The 21,509-nt window shown below is 48.0% G+C and overlaps 1 protein-coding gene across 3 annotated transcripts in view; it reads right to left on the reverse strand.

The window, feature by feature from the left end:
- Positions 1 to 4,108: 4,108 nt before the first annotated feature.
- LOC133341391 (regulator of G-protein signaling 7-like) overlaps positions 4,109 to 21,509 on the reverse strand; it is a 144,451-nt gene continuing 127,050 nt past the window's right edge. The window contains exons 11-19 of one of the 3 annotated variants that reach the window (XM_061549958.1): positions 21,246 to 21,344; positions 20,510 to 20,571; positions 19,235 to 19,340; positions 18,715 to 18,845; positions 10,500 to 10,686; positions 9,680 to 9,769; positions 8,162 to 8,215; positions 7,438 to 7,483; positions 4,109 to 5,163 (exon numbers count right to left, since the gene is read on the reverse strand). In XM_061549958.1, coding sequence (XP_061405942.1) covers positions 7,463 to 7,483; positions 8,162 to 8,215; positions 9,680 to 9,769; positions 10,500 to 10,686; positions 18,715 to 18,845; positions 19,235 to 19,340; positions 20,510 to 20,571; positions 21,246 to 21,344 — 750 coding nt within the window. In that variant the 3' untranslated portion in view covers positions 4,109 to 5,163; positions 7,438 to 7,462. Of the gene's footprint in view, positions 5,164 to 7,437; positions 7,484 to 8,161; positions 8,216 to 9,679; positions 9,770 to 10,499; positions 10,687 to 18,714; positions 18,846 to 19,229; positions 19,341 to 20,509; positions 20,572 to 21,245; positions 21,345 to 21,509 lie in introns of all 3 variants that reach the window. The other 2 variants (XM_061549957.1, XM_061549956.1) reach the window with 2 other exon arrangements.

Raw genomic sequence — 21,509 nt, forward strand, 5'->3', positions numbered from 1 at the left:
AGAGTCAGTTTAGTACTTGGAGGGGCGACTGCCTGAGAACACCAAGTGTTGTAAGCATCAGGTCACCAGGAGATGGCAGTAGAGCAATGGATTCTCGACTCTTAACTGAACTTTGTAATGCTCTCTTTTCTGTATGAGGTTTTCTCCAGGTACTCTAGTTTGCTTCAACAGGCTAATCATTAATCGAGTTAGATAAACATCCCAGAAGGCTATTGAGATTGAGTGAAACGTTCCTGGGCAAACAGAGGACATGTTTATGTTTAAGCGTATGGCTAGATGCATCTTATAAATATCGCAATAAATACCAAAGACTCTACAACATTTGGCTCCATTGGAAAATAATTAAATGAATATGCGTTTGATAACATTAGTTGTTTATCAGTTTATGATGTTTGTGGATATCAATTTGGCAAGCACTGCAGTACATACTAACTGTTCTGCTGCAAAGCACAGCTGCATATGACAGCACATGCATGGCATGTTAGCACTGCTGATTGAATGGATGCTGTAAAAAAATCTCACCTAATGAATTATGAATCACAATGCTTTGAAAGCATTCATATTCATATAACACAATGTTTAAGCGTTAAGGAAAGCAGATAGGCTTGGCCAGGACACATCACTGAAAGAGATGATGTCTGATTGATGGTGATGGAATATCAGCCAAAGGAGAGAGCACGCCGGATAGGATGACCCATCGAGGAAATGGAGCGATGAAATCAGCTCATGAGCAGCTGATGGACTGTGGCATTGCAGGACCTCATAAAGGACAATGACAATAAGGAGAGGCCGTCATCTGTTAGTGGATAAATGGTCACTAATGTTGATAATATACAGCATATATGTTTGGGGTGGTCCAAATGTTCGGGGTGGTCCAAAGCATTTGACAGCAATAAATTAAATATTAACAGAATACGATGATGTGAATGCAATTATTTTATTGTCATATTTTTAAAGTTAATATATAATATTCAAAAAAGGCAAAAACATTAGCCCAAATGATTGTTCGGTTTGTTTCAAATGAAGCCGAAGTTTTTTTTTAGAAATCATTTTTCTTTTTTTTCAATTGTGCTCTCAGCATCATATCATGAGATGAAATGTCCATTCACAACTTTCGCAGAACAGCGCACTGGTTATAGAAAGGACTACAAAAGCAAATATAATAGAACTACTTTTGAGATCCCTTTCAGTGCCCTCTTATCGGCACTCAGGGTCCTGAAATACATGCCTCACTATAGAGATGTGTACATCACTTTCTTAACTCTCAAGGATGTCGCCAAATTTAATGAAAAGCTAAATTTCCCTTTGTGTTTTTTCGTGCATTATTGACCAGGTTGAAACCATACATTCATTATATTTTAAAACCCAGTTTAATTAGTGGAGGCTAAAATCTGGATTCAAACCCAGGATTCCAGCCAGTTCTCACCCCTGAACCATCTGGCCTCCTCTTCATTTATGACTCTTAAATGTTTTCACCACTTGTCATTCGGCCCGTGAACAGAAATTTGGGGCAATGGTACAAAATGTTGACTGGGAGGCCTCATAATTTTCTATGAAAATAATAAATAAAAATCTTATAATTTGTTTGGGGTCTCCCTGAGCTTGGAGTCCCAGTAGAAGTTGTACCCCATTCCTAATCTCTCACAAGGCTTGCCTGTCATATACTGTAAACACAAGTACCCAGATGGCACTTTGACAGACATTCTCATGTCACGATTGAAGGGTTGGAACAATCCCGTTCGGGATTGACTTAGCCCATCATCCTTATGGGGTTGATAAAATAAATGCCCGTACAACTTCATGGGACGTAAACAGTGGTTGTCCTATGGATATACTGGCTCTGCCATGGGAATGTAGAATTTGCACCGCTGACACGGGCCTGGCAGTAGAGATGAGTGCCACCCCAATGGTAGTTTAAGCAGGGAGGCACTCAACTGTGAATGCTATAGATGTTATGAACAGGCTCCTCAGGTAATTATAAATTAAACAAACAACAAATAGAAGTTTACATTTGTATACAGTACTGTGTATAAAAATGAATTAAGAAGTCACACTAAAAAAGTCACTTTCAAAAGAGAGGGTACCTTGGATTGTTCTTAGCTAAAGTAGCTAGTTCATTCAAATAATGTACACCAAAGTTGCGACAGATACCCATCATAGGAATGTGGAATTTCTGCCAATGGTTCAGTACCACCAAGGGAAAAGATTGCGACCACCTCATTTCCGCAGGGAGACAATTTTATCTTTAGATTTTTTTGAGTGTTTTCCATCGTTCAACGTTTTGCAAGGCAATATCTGTCATAATAATGCAATGCCGAATGAAAGCAAGAACGCAAATTTGATCTATCGTGTTATTACCATACTGTATATACGTACTTGAAGTCCTTTTTGGTTAATATATGCAAAGCATCAGTATAGTCTCATCTATATCATATACCTTATGTTCATGGAAATATTTTCCGGAAGGTTAACATATTAAATACATTTTGTGCGATTTAGCAGGAAGTCAAATACTGTAACATGATATCCACATTTAACAAAAACTTTTCTGAATAATATAAAGACTAAAAGTGTCACACCTAGTGACGTGAGACCATTACAGTGTATGGTTAAGTATTGCCATATAGCGACGTGGCCTTCGTCTTATTTAAAGGTGTTCAGCTCTACCAGGCAGGGGTGGAGAAACTTTTTCCTTGCCGAGGGCCGAATATGACTTTCAAACAACTTTTGGCATAGGGCCACACGTTAACACACGCCTTAGCGTTATTCAATAACAGTAATAGAATTACGGCTCACTTTTACAGGTGAAAAGACTGCTAAAATTAGAAACGGCGTTGTTTGCCAAGTCGAAACATCTTCCCCTCTAGTACCCAATTCGTGCAGCTAAAATGCTGGCCTCGTGTGGCAACCAGTCCGTGGGTTACCCCACCCCTGCTCTCAGGATATGTCTCTCTAACTCAGTGTTCTTCATTGCAAGGCCACCAGGGGCCACTCACGGCCCCTGGTGGCCTTTAGTGTGGGCCCTGGCGTGCTGTCCCCGACAGTCAGAGGTCGCAAACGGGTTTTGATTCCTTACCCGTACCCGTACCCGGCCGCACCAGGGTCGCAAATAAGTACCCGTACCCGGCCGGGTAATTGCCCCATAGGTGTTCTTTTTAATTGATATATTCTCTATTTAACACGTAGTAGGCTTTCGCGACCAATATTATCCATAAGAGGGTTTTTTGCGTTAGATCGCGTAATTGTAAATGTGTTGTTAACCCCGCCACCACCCGATGCAGCCAATTAGTAAGGTTTGTCACGGGTACGGGTACCCGTTCCCTACCCGTACCCTACCCGAAATGAGTGACAAACGGTGACTCACCAGTGACTCACGGCCTACCGGTACCGGTACCCGTACCCGGCCGCACCAGGGTCGCAAACGGCTACCCGTACCCGGCCGGGTATCGGGTAGGGTACGGGTATCGGGTACCCGGTTGCGACCTCTGTACATAAATGTGAAAACACTCCTTGCATGCATGCGGTGTGGCGGCCCTCACACTGATGTCTTATCGGCGAAAGTGACCCCCTCTAAAACATTTGTAAGAACACTACTCTCTAACTGGAACTACAAGCTGGTGACATATACTGGACTATATGACGAAGGTGTGTACAATGTAGTGGCATGTCACCGTGGCTCCAGAACCGGTGGACAGCGAGCTCCATTTCTTTTTTAAACTGCAGTTGGCATGAGCACATGGTTTATTTGTGAGTGTACAACAGAAGAAGTGAAGACGATGTATCATGTGCCAGTGGCTGCTAACGTTGACTGTCACCAGACCTTGTCCTCCCCAAGAGGCTGCATGGATTTCTTGGCTAGAAAACCCTGAGACGGAGGCCACTGCAAGTGGCGTAGCGATCCTGTGCGCAGGCGGTGTAACTGCACCCGGGACCGACTGGCCGGAGGTTGGTCCAGGCCAGAGGTCGCAACCGGGTACCCGATACCCGTACCCTACCTGATACCCGGCCGGGTACGAGTAGCAGTTTGCGACCCTGGTGCGGCCGGGTACGGGTAGACCGTGAGTCACTGGTGAGTAACCGTGTGTCACTCATTTCCCAACGTCTTGTCTCTTCTCACAATTCAAGTTCCTAGAATCAACCCACCCACGCCTGCAACGTGGCTTCATCCCAGAGGTCGCAATCAGGTACCCGATACCCGTACCCTACCCGTACCCGGGTACGGGTACCCGTTTGTGACCCTGTTGCGGCCGGGTACGGGTAAGGAATCAAAACCCGTTTGCGACCTCTGGTCCAGGCACATGACGGCAGACATGGGGTACCAATCCATTATTTGCACCCAGGGCTCATGACAACCACGCTATGCCAGTGCCCCCTGCCTGCGTGAGCTGGAACTTTAGCACGTCACTGGTAAACTTGTATCTTGATAACCGATGCCACGAAAAAATCAAAGCAGAGTAGAGAGTTTCGTGAGTTGATTCAGGTGAGGCTGATCGATAGAGACTTCGTGTGGCGACAGGAGGCGGGCTTTAGGAAGTACAAGCTATGTATTTCTCTGCATCATCACACGGAAATTAAGAATTTTTTAATTGACAAGCAATATGGCAAATTTGTAAAATATACAGGACAGGGGAGTGATCTTACCTCTGGCGAGACTGTAAAATATGTACTCATTGTGCCCCAACTTGGTTGTAGAATCCCTAGAAGTGGCCCTTTAATGCCAGCATCATTGCCCCATATGTGTTGTTTTTAAGTGATCTATTCTCTATTTAACACGTAGTAGGCTTTCACGACCAATATTATCCATAAGAGGGGTTTTTTTGCGTTAGATCGCGTAATTGTAAATGTGTTGTTAACCCCGTCACCACCCGATGCAGCCAATTAGTAAGGTTTGTCACGTAAACAAAATATGCCAATTAGTTACTAGTTCAGTACACCCGGTGTGTTGGAGAGTAAACCGACATCATTTGCAATTCGAGTACGACGTTTCGCTGGTAATTACAACCAGCCTCATCAGGGCGACAGTCAGAATTGTTGAGAAATCCTCCAGTTTCGGTCTTCTCTATTCATCTGTGTGTGTGTGTGTCTCTCTTTCTCTCTCGTTCTCTAGCTTGTTGGATCGCGAGAAGTGGAAGGCAATCTTCGACGAGTTTTCAGAGACCGGCTCTGCGTCAAACACAGCCACACACAACACACGCACACATAACGCCATCACAGCCAGCATAACCACCGTGAACAACGTAAGACTTACTGAATCCGTTTAATTAACCACCCAGAGATAATTGCAAAACAACGACGTCACACATCCGACTCACTGGGGACTGAGGAATGGACAGAAACGTGAAACGATGTTGGGAGCTTGAGCGCTTGAGTTGATTGATTTTGGCCCACGTGGTCTATGCTCTGTGTCGCCCCAATGCTCTTGGTCATGGTTTCTTTTTGTTTATTTGTGGAGGGTTTTATTTTTTAACCTTTTCTGTGATGTTCGTTTTTGGTACCGTGAGACGTTTGTACGGTAGGTCAACATTCTCAGCGGTTTTAAGATGCAATTTGCATGAATGACACTATATATGAACGAATTATTATATGTGAACATCGATAGAAAGTAAGATATCATGCACAGACGCTGTAGGTTAATGGACAAAAACAATCAAATGGGAAAACGCTTTACCATACAACACTTTAGAAATAAGCGAATGCACGCGATATTAAGAATGAATTACTATTTGTGAAAATTTTAACACGTAGGCTTTCGCGACCAGTATTATTCATAATAAAGGTTATTGGGTTATATCGCGTTATTTATAAATGTGTCGCAACTCTCCACCACCCGACACGGCCAATCAGTAATACAATTTGAATTCACTCTTCAAACACACCGGTGGGCTGAAGAAGTAACTAATTGGCGTTTAAAAAAAGAAAACAAACAAATTAAATTACGACGTTTCGGAGGCAACACAAGCTTCCGTCTGATGGCCAAAGAGTATGGATCCTTGCAGTCACGAAAACTTCAAATCTAAAATTGGCGTTTTGTTAACGTGACACATTTCTTACCGATTGGCCGTGTCGGGTGGTGGAGGGTTGCGACGCATTTATACTTACGCGATCTAACCTAAAAATCTTTATTATATTTGTAAAAATGTCAGATTTGTGAACGACGATAGAGATTTACAGTTACACCAGGCAAAGCTACGGCACTGGGTGTGGGTGGTTCATTGTTCACAGGGGATGGGAGCTTGTGAAGGTCGGATATGTGGCATTGTTCCGTACATGAAGATTCCAAAACAATACATTTCAATAAAAGCATCATCTGTTTTGCCAACAATTAAAACAATGCAGTGCCTCATAAGGTGTTGTGGGCTGTGCGGGAGTGAGCAATAACTCTGGGCGGGTTTTAATTACTGCAGCAAATGTTGTTAGGTTTTTTTTGCAGATCTATAGCATGCACTCAGAATAGTCAGTTATAATTCTCCTCAAAAGAATATTAACCATTTTCAAACAATAGGGGTTTAATTTCCTTCCATTTTAAGATTCAAATACACTACATTATTGATCGTTAGATTATATTGCATACATACAGATATTGACCCTTTTGATGAAACATGCACAATTTTAATTTGGAAATGACGAGCGTCCACAGCGCAAACAGTTATGTCCATGAAATGTAAAGACAAAATATATTCCTGCATGAAAACTAGCCACATTTAAATCACTAAAACGACTCCCAAGATATTACATCGCTCAGCCAAGTCTTTGTTTACAATGACTCAATGGGCTCTCATTTAGTTACACTAAAAATATTAGCAATGTTATTTATTACCCTGCACTTTGCAAACAAGATTTCTCTTAATGCATAAGAGACACGTGAATGCCAACTTTTTCTCACCTGCTCATAAAGCAAAGGCCCAGTATTAAACCTTTGCAGAGCGGTGCTGCCATGGCATAATGGCTAATACAATAAACGTAGTAGTAGTATTATTATTATGCGGCTTAACCAAGGAAAGCCTCACTGAGTCTCATGACTCTTTTTCCAGGAGGGTCTTGCCAAGTTTGCCTGCATGAGCAAGTAGTTGCAAGGTTGTCCCTTTTACCAGTATTTTGCGAGAGTTCTCTTAGTGCATAAGATATACTCTGAATTTCATAATTGCATCACCTGCTCATATAGCAAAGGTTCATATTAATTTAATGGAAAATGTGGGCTTATTTGTTTGACCTAATTACACGATGACAGGGCACATATAATACACACAATTAATGCTTCTCGCTTTTTGCCCGGCACAGATGAATAGTTGTATGAATCACCAACAGTGAAGTCATGGATGGAGAGTTAGAAGCACACACAAGTGATTCAAGCATGGGGTGGGAGTGGCCACTTTCAAAGATTCCACGGATGGGGCACAGAGTGGAAGAAGAATGCAATGAACGTCTAACGACCATTACCTCTTTTCCACGTCTTTTTATGTCCTCAAAATAAGTTCATACTTTTCTGCAAAGGGTGGAAGATAACCACAATAACATTTGGAATTACTGTATTTTTTTCTTTCTTTCTAAAAGGTGTTTAAAAATTTTCAGTTTTTATTGTAACTTTTGCCCTTGGGGTTTAACTCTCCCTCCTCACTGGAATATCAAACAGTAGATGTTATTAAAGTTTATAAATGTAATGAGGTTAAAAAAACAGCTAAATAAGGATTTTTCTTAAAGGCACATCCAAAAAAAGTTTTGGTTCGAATATGAATAATGGCCATTGCTCTGAGTTGTCATAAAATAATACGCCAAGGGGTTTGTGAGAAACAAATGCGTTTATCATACATGTCGTATGCGTGCATGCGTGCATGGGGAGAGGCGGCACAGTGGTTAGTGCACCGCGCTACAAACCCGGCGACACGAGTTCAATTCTCGCTTACAGCGAACAACGGTAACGAATAGATGGACCGGTCCTGGGCCTCCCTTCGGATGACTCAGCCTTAATTGAGTACCTGGTGCAATGTATAATAAACAACATCATTTGGGGAGCCAAAGGTGGCCTGGGCATGGTGATGGCCACACCACCCCCTGGTGTGCCATGCCGGCCGTTATAGGTGTTTGTTAACGGCACTTGCCCGAACAGTCTGTTAAAGGCTATATGGAGATCTTTGTCTTTGTACGTGCACGTGCGCGCGCTCACCACATTCCTGGTGAACTTCTCAAATGAGGTCCGGCGGTCCTGGTTGTATTCAGACTGGTAACGAAAATAAAATGCTTCTTGCATAAACAGCACATCGTCCATCAATTTATGACACGCTTAACATTATTTCAAATTAACTGAAAAGAGCAGTAGTAAACATTGTATTAGTCTTCGTCATACGGAAAGATCACCACAAGCACAAATACAAACATATGAGCAGATTAATAACGTTCAAATGCCTGTGCCAAATATGCCTTGGGGTGAGTGATTATAACGAGTGAATGTTTTATATATATGTGTATATTTGAATAAGAGCCTAATTTGGCGAAGTCATTTTTAGTAATGATCATAGCGAATGGCTGAAAGGCCAAACGGATGACTGGTGCCTGAGGGTAATTTTACGTTGCACTATATCGGGTACCAGAAACACGTGAAATAAAGAACAAACTAAGCAGCTGCTGCTAAAACTCTATCAACGTGTCCTGTGTATTGTGCACGGTACACACAAAACGCACGTGTGACTTTCTGCCATTGAGGACTTATGCGCCAAACCTCATTGTCAAAAACGGTGACCGTAAAAGTTCTCCTGTCTGTGCATTTCAAAATGACGAAAAAGGGGAGCACACTTCCCGCCTGCAACCGCAGTCACGCACCTCTCTGTCCCCCGAGGATGTTCATGGATTTTAGTGGGCTCCGATGTGGTCAGAGGAAAGACACCAAAGTTAAAGGGATTCAACGGTTACCGAGCGTGGGGGGTTTTTGTTTTTAAATCCTTTATATTAAGTTCACTTGCTTGCTTGATTGCTTGCTTGCTTACGACCGTGCAAATCTTTCGGTCGTTTTTTAACCCACTTCCCGTGATCCAATCGAGCTGACATTTTGCACACAGACTCGTTGTGCGTGACAATTTATTTTCGTGAAAAAATGTTTAAAAAATTTTCCACTTTGTAGGGAAAAATAAAATGTCATATTTAATTTAAAATACCAATGTGATAAAAATGAAACTCTTACTCAAGAAAAACAGAAATGAATAATAAAATAAAACCGATGCCACGCATATAAAGGATTTATAGTGAAAAACTTTGTTTTTACGGGTTAATTTTTTGCGGTTCGTGTCGCTGCGCATCTCTCTGGATTCGGGTGGAATCCCCAACGAGGCGCGATGTTCCACCCCACGTGCCGGGAGGTTCCGACTCGGAATCAGATTCCTTTGTTTGGACCGGAAGAATCCGATGAGCTACGAAGCTCTTTTGCAAAGATGTTCAGTAGTAAGGGGGCGGGTCAGAAACTTAGCAACAACGAACAAGACGAAAACACGATACGAGTGCAAAGTATAGGAAAGGCAAGCAAGGCACTAAATGTAAATAATAACAAAGAAAGTAAACGAGTGCAAGTTTCATTCGTACGTAAATTTCTCCTGGAGTTCTTAAGGGACAGTGGACATCGTGTGGAGAAAAAAAACACGCGTCTCTACCCGAAAGCACATCGGAGAGATTGGATGGTTGCCCGACGACAAACCTTTTTCCTCGTGAGCAGCACCTCCTGGTAGATGGGTGAGCGAAGGAAGCGAGCGTAGCTATCGCTCTTCATCAACTTGTAGATGTGCTCCTAGACAACAACAGCAAGTAGAGCAAGAATGTGGATCATTATTTTGTAATAATCATCATCATCAACAAGGTGATCGTCATCAGCCGTTATCTATCTAGGGCTGATCAAATGCATCTCTGTGCAGTCGCCTTTCCCACGATTTTGCGATACTACAAATCCATGTTACCCGTGCAGATCAATGGAGGCTGACAAATTATCCATTCATATAAATAGTAACTAGATATACTTTATTCAGGAAAGCCTATTGAGTCATAATACCAGAGCTGGCTATGCAATTACCGACTGCTCTACCAATTGTCGGTTCCATTATCCGACCAATCAGATAACAATAGTAATATATAAAGTAAAGTATAACCTCACTTCCACGTGTGCCGCTGGACTGGATGTGATGGGTGGGGGCTTGGTGGTGTCATCGATATCATCAGCCACACCACACTGGGTGTGGCTTGTAGGGGGTTTCCTGCCTTTGGGACGCAGGATGTATTGGCGGCCGCCAATTTTAAAGGGGCTAAATTAATCGACCACAAAAAAGCAGTCGATTATTTTCCTGAATCTACTAATTGACTCGATGGACTCACTGTACCAGCTCTACTCTCTAGTCTACCAACAACCTAGAAGATATTTCCGCACCCAGCACACCACATCCAGTATGCCTTGGCCAACGGTCAGCGATGCTACTCCAGCCTATCGGGATTAAACCGTGCCCTCTATCGGGCGGCGCGGCAGGCACCTGAGCGTCCTCGAACGTGTATCTGCACGGCTCGCGGATGTTTTGCGCCGTACGCTCGAAGCTGTGCGAGTCCAGGTTGATGGAGTTGAGGGCGCCGGGCGCCAGGAACTCCTCCCAGATGCGCTGCACATGCTCGGGCACCTCGCGCAGCGGCCGTCGTTTCAGCTCCTGCACCGCCTGCCAGAACCTGCGGCGGCACCGTCCGCCACTCGTCTGTCGCCTCTAGCTGGGTAGATGTCTGGATATCTGCAGGCCTGTGCCATGTCGTCTGGTCTATCTGGTCGTGTCAATTTGGATGTACAGCGGTACCTCGGTATACGTCGTTAATTCGCTCCAGAAGGTAGGACTTATACCGAATATGACGTGTACCAAACGCATGTTTCCCATAAGAAATAAAGGGAAAGGAAATAATCCGTTCCAGAGTATAAGAAATGATATTTTTTCTGGCATATTATACATTAATGGGGTTATATAAAATAATTTAGACACTACTTATTACTAAAATGCGTACATAAATTAAAATAAATTTAAATAAAAATACAATTTAACATCATTTTACCTTGCTGAGAGGAGTCGATAGCCTACGAGGATGGTGGTAAGAAAGGGGAGGAGTCGTGAACGGGGTCTACGCGGGTACGCGGTGACCCATCCTGACCCATACAAGCTCTAACAAGCGCGTCGTATCCCAAGCAAGACGTCATATCCCAAGACATTTTTTTTTTTCTCGTCAAAACACGACGTATACCAAATTCGACGTATTCCAAAGCGGTCGAGGTATGACTGTATATATGTGAAGTATTTGAATTGACGGCAGGAACTTCTTGACGGGTAACACACTTTTATTAAATCTTGACGTATCACAATACAATGGGTGGTCTCTATCCTTTGGACTATACACTCCACTTAACTCGTGTAGACTCTATGCCTCTAGCTACACACAACACACTTGACTCGTGTAGACCCTATGCCTCTGGCTACACACAACACACTTGACTCGTGTAGACCCTATGCCTCTGGCTACACACAATGCATTCGGCTCGTGTAGACTCTATGCCTATGGCTACACACAATACACTCGCCTCTGGGTTACACAGAGTCCCGGTCCCGTTAGGACAGCGGGACTAGGTACTGCAGGGCCCTAGGTCTTCATCCCCGTCTTCATTCTTCGCTGGTTACATACTGCCCTTACGCCTGTGTGCATCCCCTTTTATAGCCCCTGCTCACGAGAGACGGAGCTGATGCGGACGTCGATGTGAGCATCGCTCCTTAGTGAACCAATCACGACGCACTCTCTCTACGATCCGTTTTCCCCAGCGCGTGTTAACACTACTCCACCAATCACACCGCGCTGCCACCCGGTCACTCCCTCTCAGCGCGTCACCGGCCCACAGCCAATCAGTACCCCGTAACCCACGACCCCGCGCTGACCCCTGATCCTCCACCGTCAGCGCGCGTCACCACATACACAACCAATCATTACGCGCTGGCATACGATCCCTAATCCCAGCGCGTATCACCACTACATCACCCCCTCCCACATAGCTTGCAGCCGGCCCGGCTGTTAACCAACAACACAACCCAACGTTAACGCAATAATAAAAAAAAGAACCCCATCCCCCCCCAGTGTGCCCCGTAACGCAACAACAACAACACTTAATTAAGAAGCAATATACAGCCCGACGAACAACACAATAAAAGCGAACACCAGAAAACGAACGCGCCAAGTGTCTCTGTGACTAAACGCAGTGACGAGGCGCTCCGGCTGCCTCGACTCCTCACGTGGTAGGTCATAAAAAGTTGGGGCGACCTAGCGCGAGTCCGTCTGGCCGGTCCGTCGTATGGGACGGGACGCTGGCGACCGTCCGGTGGCTCCGGCAGCTCTAGACGGCGCGGATCGGGCCTGGAAGGACCGGCCCCGCCGCGAAGATTCGGCCGCCGGTGGTCGGCAGTTGTCAGTTCCGAGACACCTGGGAGCGGATCAGGCGGAGACATGTGAGGATCAGGCAAAGACATTTCCCCCTTAGGGTCGTCGGTCACGTCACATGCTCGGCCCTCACGACACAAGGGGAGGCCATATGGAGGCGAGAACGGTTTCAGTCGGGAGGGGTGGACGTACCAACGGCGTTTTCCCATTTTATCTGAACGCACTGGGGGCGTGCAACCCGCACGACCTCCACGGGTCCCCGCCATGGCTTCAACAATTTAGGCGACGTAGCCAAAGGTGCCTGAGGGCAATGCAGCCAGGCCCTGTCACCTGGTTCCCAGTTGTGCACGGACACCTTCCGTGCACGCAACCGCTCGTTTGCAATTTGGCGAGCCCGCGAATTAAGCCGTGCGGCCTCCCTTGCCTCTGTCAGCTTATGAATATTAAATTTAATATGCTCTGCCAATTTCGAATTAGTTCGCGGTGCGGGCAGGCCCAGCTGCGTTTCCATGGGCGGGTCGGCTTCCCGACCGTACATCAGATTAAACGGGAAAAACCCCGTAGCTGCATGGGGGGCCATTCTATACGCGGCGAGGACCCCAGGGACCTGCAGGTCCCAATCAACATGTGCCTCACACACCTGCTGGCACAGCATAGAAGTCAATGTCCTGTGGAGCCTCTCCACCATCCCGTCCGTCTGCGGGTGGTACGGGGAGGTACGCACCTTCTTAGTACCCAACAGGTCGCACACCTCTTGCAGTAATTTACTCGAAAAATGTTTCCCTTGGTCGGTCAGCAAGCGTTCGGGAGCCCCCTTGTCCAGGACGTAGCCCTGGACAAAGGCGTCCGTCACAGCCGCCGCCGACTGGTTGGCGAGTGGCCACGCCATAGGCCACCGGGTAAAATATTCGACCCCCACCAACAGGTACTTATTACCCCTAGGCGTGACTGGAAAAGGCCCCAGAATATCGAGTGCAACGAGCTCGTTAGTGCGCGAGACCTGAATAGATTGCAGCGGTGGATTAGCTGCCACGGGCGGTGGTTTTCGTCTGGCGCACTCAACACAACCCTTCAGAATATTCACCACGTCACTCCCCATTCCCGGCCAATAATAGTCACGCTGAAGCAGGGCAAGCGTTTTGTTAACTCCCAAATGCAAGAGGCGTTCGTGTGCGGCCAAGACAACCTTCCCCCTCACAGCAGAAGGCACCACAATCGCGTGCCACCGGGACAAACTGTCCCATCTCATTAATAGGCCTTGCTTAAGTACGTAGGAGCCAGTTCGTTCATGGTCACCTTCGGAACCCCCCGTCCTGCGGCGCAATGCTAGCAGGGAGCTGTCCGCCATTTGGAGACGGCCCCACTCAATCAGCGACAGTGAGAGCAGCGAGTCCTGACCCCCTGGGGTAGCGGGAACATCCCCAATTGGTGTGCCCGCGGTCGCAACCAACGCCTCCATACCTTCCGTAACTGGCGGTTTACAGCGCGCCGATCCCGATAAGCACGCACATTTGTGACAAGGCAACAACCGCGACAGGGCATCGGCATTTGTGTGTCGCAACCCCTTACGGTATGTAGTCGTGAACTGATAGTCCTGGAGGACTTCCAACCACCGCGACAATTGGCCCGAGGGCTGGGCGACCCGCAATGAATACTGGAGCGCCGCGTGGTCCGTCCGGACCGTAAAGTGACGACCATAGAGATATGGTCTGAATTGTTGTACGAAAAAAACAATGGCAAGCAGCTCGCGACGGGTGACGCAGTAGCGCTGCTCTGCCGGCGACAACACCCTGCTACCATAGGCGACCACCCGTTCGACCCCTCCAACGACTTGGGACAGCACCCCCCCAATGCCCGTGTTGCTAGCATCCGTGTCAAGCAGGAAGGGACTCGCAAAGTCAGGATAGCGCAAGGGTGGGGCCCCTACCAAGGCGTCCCGGAGGGAGCAGAATGCAGCCTCCTCCTCCGGTCCCCATCGGAACTTCACTCCTTTCGCCGTCAGAGCGTGCAAGGGTTTTGCAATGGTGGCGAAGTGCTCAACGAATCGGCGATAATAAGAAGCAAAACCGATGAAACTGCGCACGTCCGAAACTGACGTGGGCGTCGGCCACGAACTGACACAGTCCGTCTTCGCAGGATCGGTAGAAATCCCCGAAGAGTCGACAATGTGACCCAAGTATCTAACGGATTTACGAAAAAGGTGGCATTTGGCCGGTTTAAACTTTAATTTAGCCGATCGCATTCGCAAGAACACCCCTCTCAATCGCTGTAGGTGTTCTTCAAACGTTTTACTGAAAACAATGACATCGTCAAGGTAAATCAGGCACGTATCCCATTGCAAGCCCGACAAAACCAACTCCATAAGGCGCTGAAACGTCGCAGGAGAGGAGTGAAGTCCCATGGGTAACCGGTTAAACTGAAACAGGCCCCCTGGAGTCCGAAATGCAGTCTTAGGCTTAGACTCTTCGTCGAGTGGCAACTGCCAGAATCCGGATAATAAATCAAGAGTCGAAAAGTATCGCGCACCAGACAATGCGTCGAGGGACTCGTCCATCCTGGGGAGCGGATACGCGTCGGCCACAGAGATCTTATTCAGGCGACGGAAATCGACGCAAAATCGCAAGGACCCGTCCTGCTTTTTAACGAGCACAATAGGTGCTCCCCAAGGACTGGAAGAAGGCGAAATAATGTCGGCTTCTAGCATATCGTTAACGACCGACTGAACATGTTCCTTCTCAGCAGGACTCAGTCGGAAGGGATTTAGCCTGACCGGTGCCGCATCGCCCGTTTCAATGTGGTGGCGTAGCAGGTCCGTGCACCCAATGTCATACTTATGTTTACTGAAGACATCCGAAAATTCAATCAGCAACCCGCGCAGCGCACCCAACTGTACCGCTGACAAATCGTCAGAGTCCGCGCACAGCGAATCGACCCATTCGAGGTCCTCCTTCGGTTTTACGTTTTGCGTGGGGCTCGGATCAGCCTGCGCAACCAGCCGCTCTTCCGCAGGGACCCGCGCCGCGTGAGCTAGCACGGTGCCCTGCTGAATGACGGCCGGCCGCGACCCAGCGTTTAAAACCATCACAAACGGATCCCTGTCAGCCCCAACCAAAGTGTGAGCCACCGACAGATCGAGACCTCCAACAGCCCTATTAGAAGGACCCAAAAGCATGCCTTGTTCCGAGGCCTCCCTCACCCATGGTTTCCGCAACCGGAGGGGAATTAACATTTGTGAACCCGGGGGCACGTGCACGGTCTGTGTCGCTAACGCTTGTATCGTAGCGCACGCCGTCCGAATTTCAGTAGGGCTCGTCAAAAATGAAATACGGCGACCCGATGGTAGTTCAATGCAACGCTGATCAATGAGAATTTTGATGGGCATTTTTGCCAAAAAATCAGTGCCCAATAGACAAGGAACCGCCAGGGAGGACGAAACGAAAACGGGTCACGACAATTTGATATCTCCAATGCAAATGGACGCCCTAATCTGACCGATAATGCCCAACGATCCCCCGTTAGCGGCGTAAAATGGCACATCTACCGGAAGAAGCGGACGACATTGTACAGGGAGAATGTTATAAATGAGGTCCGATATAATAGTCGCCGATGCCCCCGTGTCCACTAACACCCTGACCTCGACCCCATCAATAGATCCCGTAACGACGGATGAACCCGCTGAGGCAGCCACTATTCTGTGCCCCAACTCTGACCATTTAATGTCTCCCCGGTCCCGGCCGAACCCCCCTCGCCGAACCGAATCCCCGAACCCTACTCGGCTCTCCTCCGCCGCAACGCGACGGCCCATGCGTGTCGAGTATGCGGGCCGAGCATGTGAGGTGCCGCGACTTGCCGGGGTTTGCAGGGATGACTTGGGGCCTTGGTCGTCGTCCAGCCAAGGTCCCATGGCGCGCTGACGTGGGGCGCGGCAACCGGAGGCCACATGGCCCCGGAGGCCGCAGTTATAACACGTGATGACAGTCGTCGGAGATCTCGGTTGCTCCAGCTTGCAGGCCGATCGCAGAGGCGAACGACCCCCCGACCTCCAGTCCCCCGGTCGTCCCGCGATGAACGCCTCCTCTCGTGGGCTGACGACCTGGGGCACGGTGACTACCGGGCCCGGAGCTGAGGCCACGGCAGCGTTGCAGATGACCCCCTGTTTACGTTGAAGGACCTCGTGCGCTTGTATGCTCGTAGCGACCCGTAAGGAAGAAATATCGGTCTCGTCGGCCGTGTTGATGGGGACCCCCAGGTCCTGCGCCAACTTGAGCAGTTGCTCCAAAACCATCGCATCTTGGCCCTCCTCGTCCATACGAGGGAACGCGGCGTCGGCGAGAGCCAGCAACGCCGTGCGATAGGCGAGCACGGTCTCCGTGTCCGCCTTCCGTCTTGCATAAAAATGATGGCGACACGCCGAGGGAGGACCATAGACCTTGGCCATGAGAGCCAGCGCATCCTTGAGCGTGGAGCGGTCCGACCTGCGTGCGGACGTGAAGGCCGCGAGCGCGTTGTCGTCCAGCATGGCAGGCAGTGCCCGCAGTGCCGTAGCGTCGGACCAGGCGGACATCTCCTGATGCGCCAAAAACCTGCGCTGAAATTGGCCCCAGTCCCCGCCTTCCGCCTTGAAGGCTGACAACGTGGGAAGGCGCTGTTGAAAGATGAAGTCGTCCTCCTCCTCGTGCTTCCTCTCCGCCGCCCCGTTGGTGTGTAAGATGGCGGCCCCAGTGGCGGGTGTTTGATGGCGGTCCGCAGCGCGCGTTGGTGACGTAAGCGGGCGCGCTTGGAGAACCGCCGCCACGTGGTGATGGCCGTTCCCGCCAAAAGTCGGCGCGGATGAAATGGCGGGAATCGCCAAGTCATTTTGGCGGGAATCTGCGGGGCGACCCTGTAGAACGTCCGCCGCCGTCCCCGCTCCTCCCGACGAGCTGATCTCCGCCAGGATGGACGCGGCGGCGAGCAGCAGCTCCGCCAGACGGGAGTGCGCCTCGCGGAGCACGGCGTCGGTCCCCCGTCGCTCGTCCGGCGCCGTCGGCGGATCCTGCAGCGTGGGCAATTCCTCGTCCTCACCCCTCGATGCCAGCTGGCCCGAGTCGTCGAGGTTGTCCCCGCGGTCAATCCCGTGGGTCCGACGGGTCTTCCTTGTATCCATGCTTGGAAGACCGTTTCACTTCTGACGCCAGTTGAAGTATTTGAATTGACGGCAGGAACTTCTTGACGGGTAACACACTTTTATTAAATCTTGACGTATCACAATACAACGGGTGGTCTCTATCCTTTGGACTATACACTCCACTTAACTCGTGTAGACTCTATGCCTCTAGCTACACACAACACACTTGACTCGTGTAGACCCTATGCCTCTGGCTACACACAACACACTTGACTCGTGTAGACCCTATGCCTCTGGCTACACACAATGCATTCGGCTCGTGTAGACTCTATGCCTATGGCTACACACAATACACTCGCCTCTGGGTTACACAGAGTCCCGGTCCCGTTAGGACAGCGGGACTAGGTACCGCAGGGCCCTAGGTCTTCATCCCCGTCTTCATTCTTCGCTGGTTACATACTGCCCTTACGCCTGTGTGCATCCCCTTTTATAGCCCCTGCTCACGAGAGACGGAGCTGATGCGGACGTCGATGTGAGCATCGCTCCTTAGTGAACCAATCACGACGCACTCTCTCTACGATCCGTTTTCCCCAGCGCGTGTTAACACTACTCCACCAATCACACCGCGCTGCCACCCGGTCACTCCCTCTCAGCGCGTCACCGGCCCACAGCCAATCAGTACCCCGTAACCCACGACCCCGCGCTGACCCCTGATCCTCCACCGTCAGCGCGCGTCACCACATACACAGCCAATCATTACGCGCTGGCATACGATCCCTAATCCCAGCGCGTATCACCACTACATATGCACTGCCTGGCGGGAACATGTGACGTTACATTCTGTGATGAATGTAGAGACAATCTGGCTCTCTGGTTGTATACGGGGCGCTTAGAATTTGTTTTTACACTTGCATGGGACTATCGTTTTTGAGAATGAACGGATAATACACTGTAAGATCATAACAAATGTATGTAACTCATCATTGTCAACACATGCCTGGAATCATCTCCAGGTGGTCTCCAGAGCCCGGCAGGCACATTTATTGCAGTATTGTTGCAAATTCTCATAACTTATAAAAAAATGTTTAAAGCACCCTGTATATATATATTTTTTATTTGCTGTAATGAACGTGTCAACAGGGCTGAATGTGACCTGTGCACACTGTGTTGGAAGAGCGTCTCACTCCAGATTCTCAGAGCTGAACTCGGACTGGAGGAAGCGGAGGAAGCGATCTTGTCCTGCCGGGTCATGGAGCACTTCATCGAAGGAGAAGCCCCACCTCCTCACCTGCTGCTGGCTCGGATCCTTGCTAGACTTACGCACACACACACACGCACACACATGTAAAAAGACAAAGATCCCCCGTACAGCCTCCAAGGGCGGTTGGCGCAAGAGCTGTTATCGAGCACCTATGAAGGGTAGCACGACACACAACTAAAGGTCGGTGTGACCAGCACCACGCACGGCCGTATTAGTGTTCCCAGTGTATCATGGTCACAATCTGAACAATGTCCTGCAAGTGACTAAAATTTTAATATCCATAGCAATCATTGCTGCCATACTGCGATAATGTGCCGGGAACCTCCTGAAAAATATATTCACGGGACTGAGTGAAACTTTCCTGGGTAAGCAAGTATAATTATACTAGTGCTGTGAATGTGAGGTTGATGTAGAGTAGTTATTATACGGGACCATTACCTGACCTCCATGTCCCAAAACGTGGGGTCATCCGACTGCCAGGGGTTGGAAGGTTCCGTTGGAGTCAGGAAAGCATCATATTCCATGTACTGCTCTGAGTATCCAATCAGGCTAAATCAGTGATAACGACACACAGAGACACACACACACACAGACAGACCTGCGTTGAAACTTACTGGCACAACAAATGGCCAGATGGCTTAGGGAGCTCATAATTAAAGATGCATAAGCACCGACGGGAGCCAATGTTTGTATCCTGGCTAGCTAACTTCGCTTGATTAAATCAGATTCTCCAGCACGAGGGTTTGATTGGTGTCAGCCTGGTCACCAACAATTGCCAAAAGAGAGCATATTATAGACTTGTTTTCATTATACTTAGTTCCACCTAAGCCAGCTGTAAGGGATTAAGATATGTAAACAGTATTATTTGATGATGGATGAACACTTTATTTTGCAGAATATCAATGACCACCATTTACTTGCTATGTATGTGGATATTCACTTCCTGCCTCTCCCACCATGCAAGACAACACTGAATTGTCACAATAATGGGTCGATCTAAACGTGTATTGTTTTTTTTCTCTCGTTTTTACCGTCTCGTTTGTGCTGTTTCCGAGTTTTTAGTTTTTCGGTTTTGTACATTTTTTCTTTTGTTTCTCCTTCGCCTAAATGTTACATAGGCTTAAAAATGTACTTGCTACATGCAACACATCCTAATTGTTCATCATTTCTAACACATTAGCTTTCCTCAGCCCACACAAAAGTGTGTACGAAGTACTTTTCTTTTGCAGCTCGACTATTGAACATGTAAATAATAATAGTAATAAGGCAACGTGGCCTTAGCTGGATTAGCACTCACAAAAACCTCACAAATGAATACAAATAATCCGGCTGGGTTTGTTGGTCAGAAACCAATCACTTTCCACGTTATTAACTCGCCACTTAGTTTGACGTATACACCTCCATGCCCTTATTTCTAAACTCCATCATGCCCTTAATTGATCATAGACCCACTCATTTACCCAGCTTTAAACCGTATAGACCCAATCTTGAGTTGAAGCTTTCGTGACTGCAGGAATCCATACTCTTTGGCTATTTCGGTAAAGTCACAAAGGTATAAAATAAAATAAATCACGACGTCTCAGGCGCAACGCAAGCGTCCGTCATCAGGTGGGAAAGCACGGTCTGCTGCCGAGGCAGACTGTTAAAAAAAAAGTCAATTTTAAAAACAAAGAATTGTCACATACCTAATAATTAAGACCACAGTCACACCCCACTACCTTTCAGCCACTTTGGATGTCTTCATGCAGTGCCAGTTCAGCTGAGTGTTGAGAAATTCCACCTGTAGAGGGCAGAGAGGCACGTGAAAACCAGATGCGGCTCTATAGCAACTTAAACTCCTAATACCACAGTGACAAGCGCCGTTTGGACCCGTGCCACGTGATGGCAATTGCTCAATTTTCTCTGATATTGGTGCCAGTGTGAAATTAATAAAAAAAATTCAGAAGGGACATGCCAAGCTTTGGCAATAGGGGCGATGATTGCTTTGTGGATCCCAATTGAGTATATTTTGTGGGTAATTTTATAATTTTTGTATCATGAACCCCCAATGGCACGCAATGGCTTACTCTTGATTGATGTCACGGGATCTTTAAAATCTACTGTGAAGCATACGGTGTGGATTTTTACGGTTTAATACACCCGCAGTATTAACCGGGGCAGCCGATAGATTTCAATCTTGAACCGCTGCAACAAATGGCAAACGAGCTACCGCTGGAACACATCGCCGCCCTAAAACAACCAATGGTTGGAGCTCAACTACGCTGACAGCCCCAAGCCAATGGTAGAAATAACACATTGCGATGGCAGGGGCCAGTCTCTTCAAAAGACAACCACTGTTGACTTTCGACCAAATTGGAAAAGCAATAGGCCGAGTGCTGTTTGGCATTTGAACTCATATCTTCTTCGCATTGAACAGAGGCAGCGTGGGGAGGGTCGAGTGAGATTGGCACGAACCCGTCGACGTAGCTCGTCCATCGTGGGCTTCTTGGCATCGGGCGGTGGAGTTGGGGGTGGACTTCCTCCGGTGCACTCATCCTGCAAGCCGTACACAGACTGTCGGACGACAATGTGGGTGTGTGTGTATATGTGTGTGGGGAGCGGTGGCATCGCGGTTAGCGATGCCACCGACCCGAGTTCGATTCCCATTCAGGGCCTTCATAGATGCTCGCTAACAGCACTTGTCCCAACAGTCTGTTAAGGTAAGATGGGGGATCTTTG

The sequence above is a fragment of the Lethenteron reissneri genome, chromosome 11, assembly GCF_015708825.2.
Source record: "Lethenteron reissneri isolate LAM-NWPU_2019-01 chromosome 11, ASM1570882v1, whole genome shotgun sequence".
Lineage (NCBI taxonomy): Eukaryota > Metazoa > Chordata > Hyperoartia > Petromyzontiformes > Petromyzontidae > Lethenteron > Lethenteron reissneri.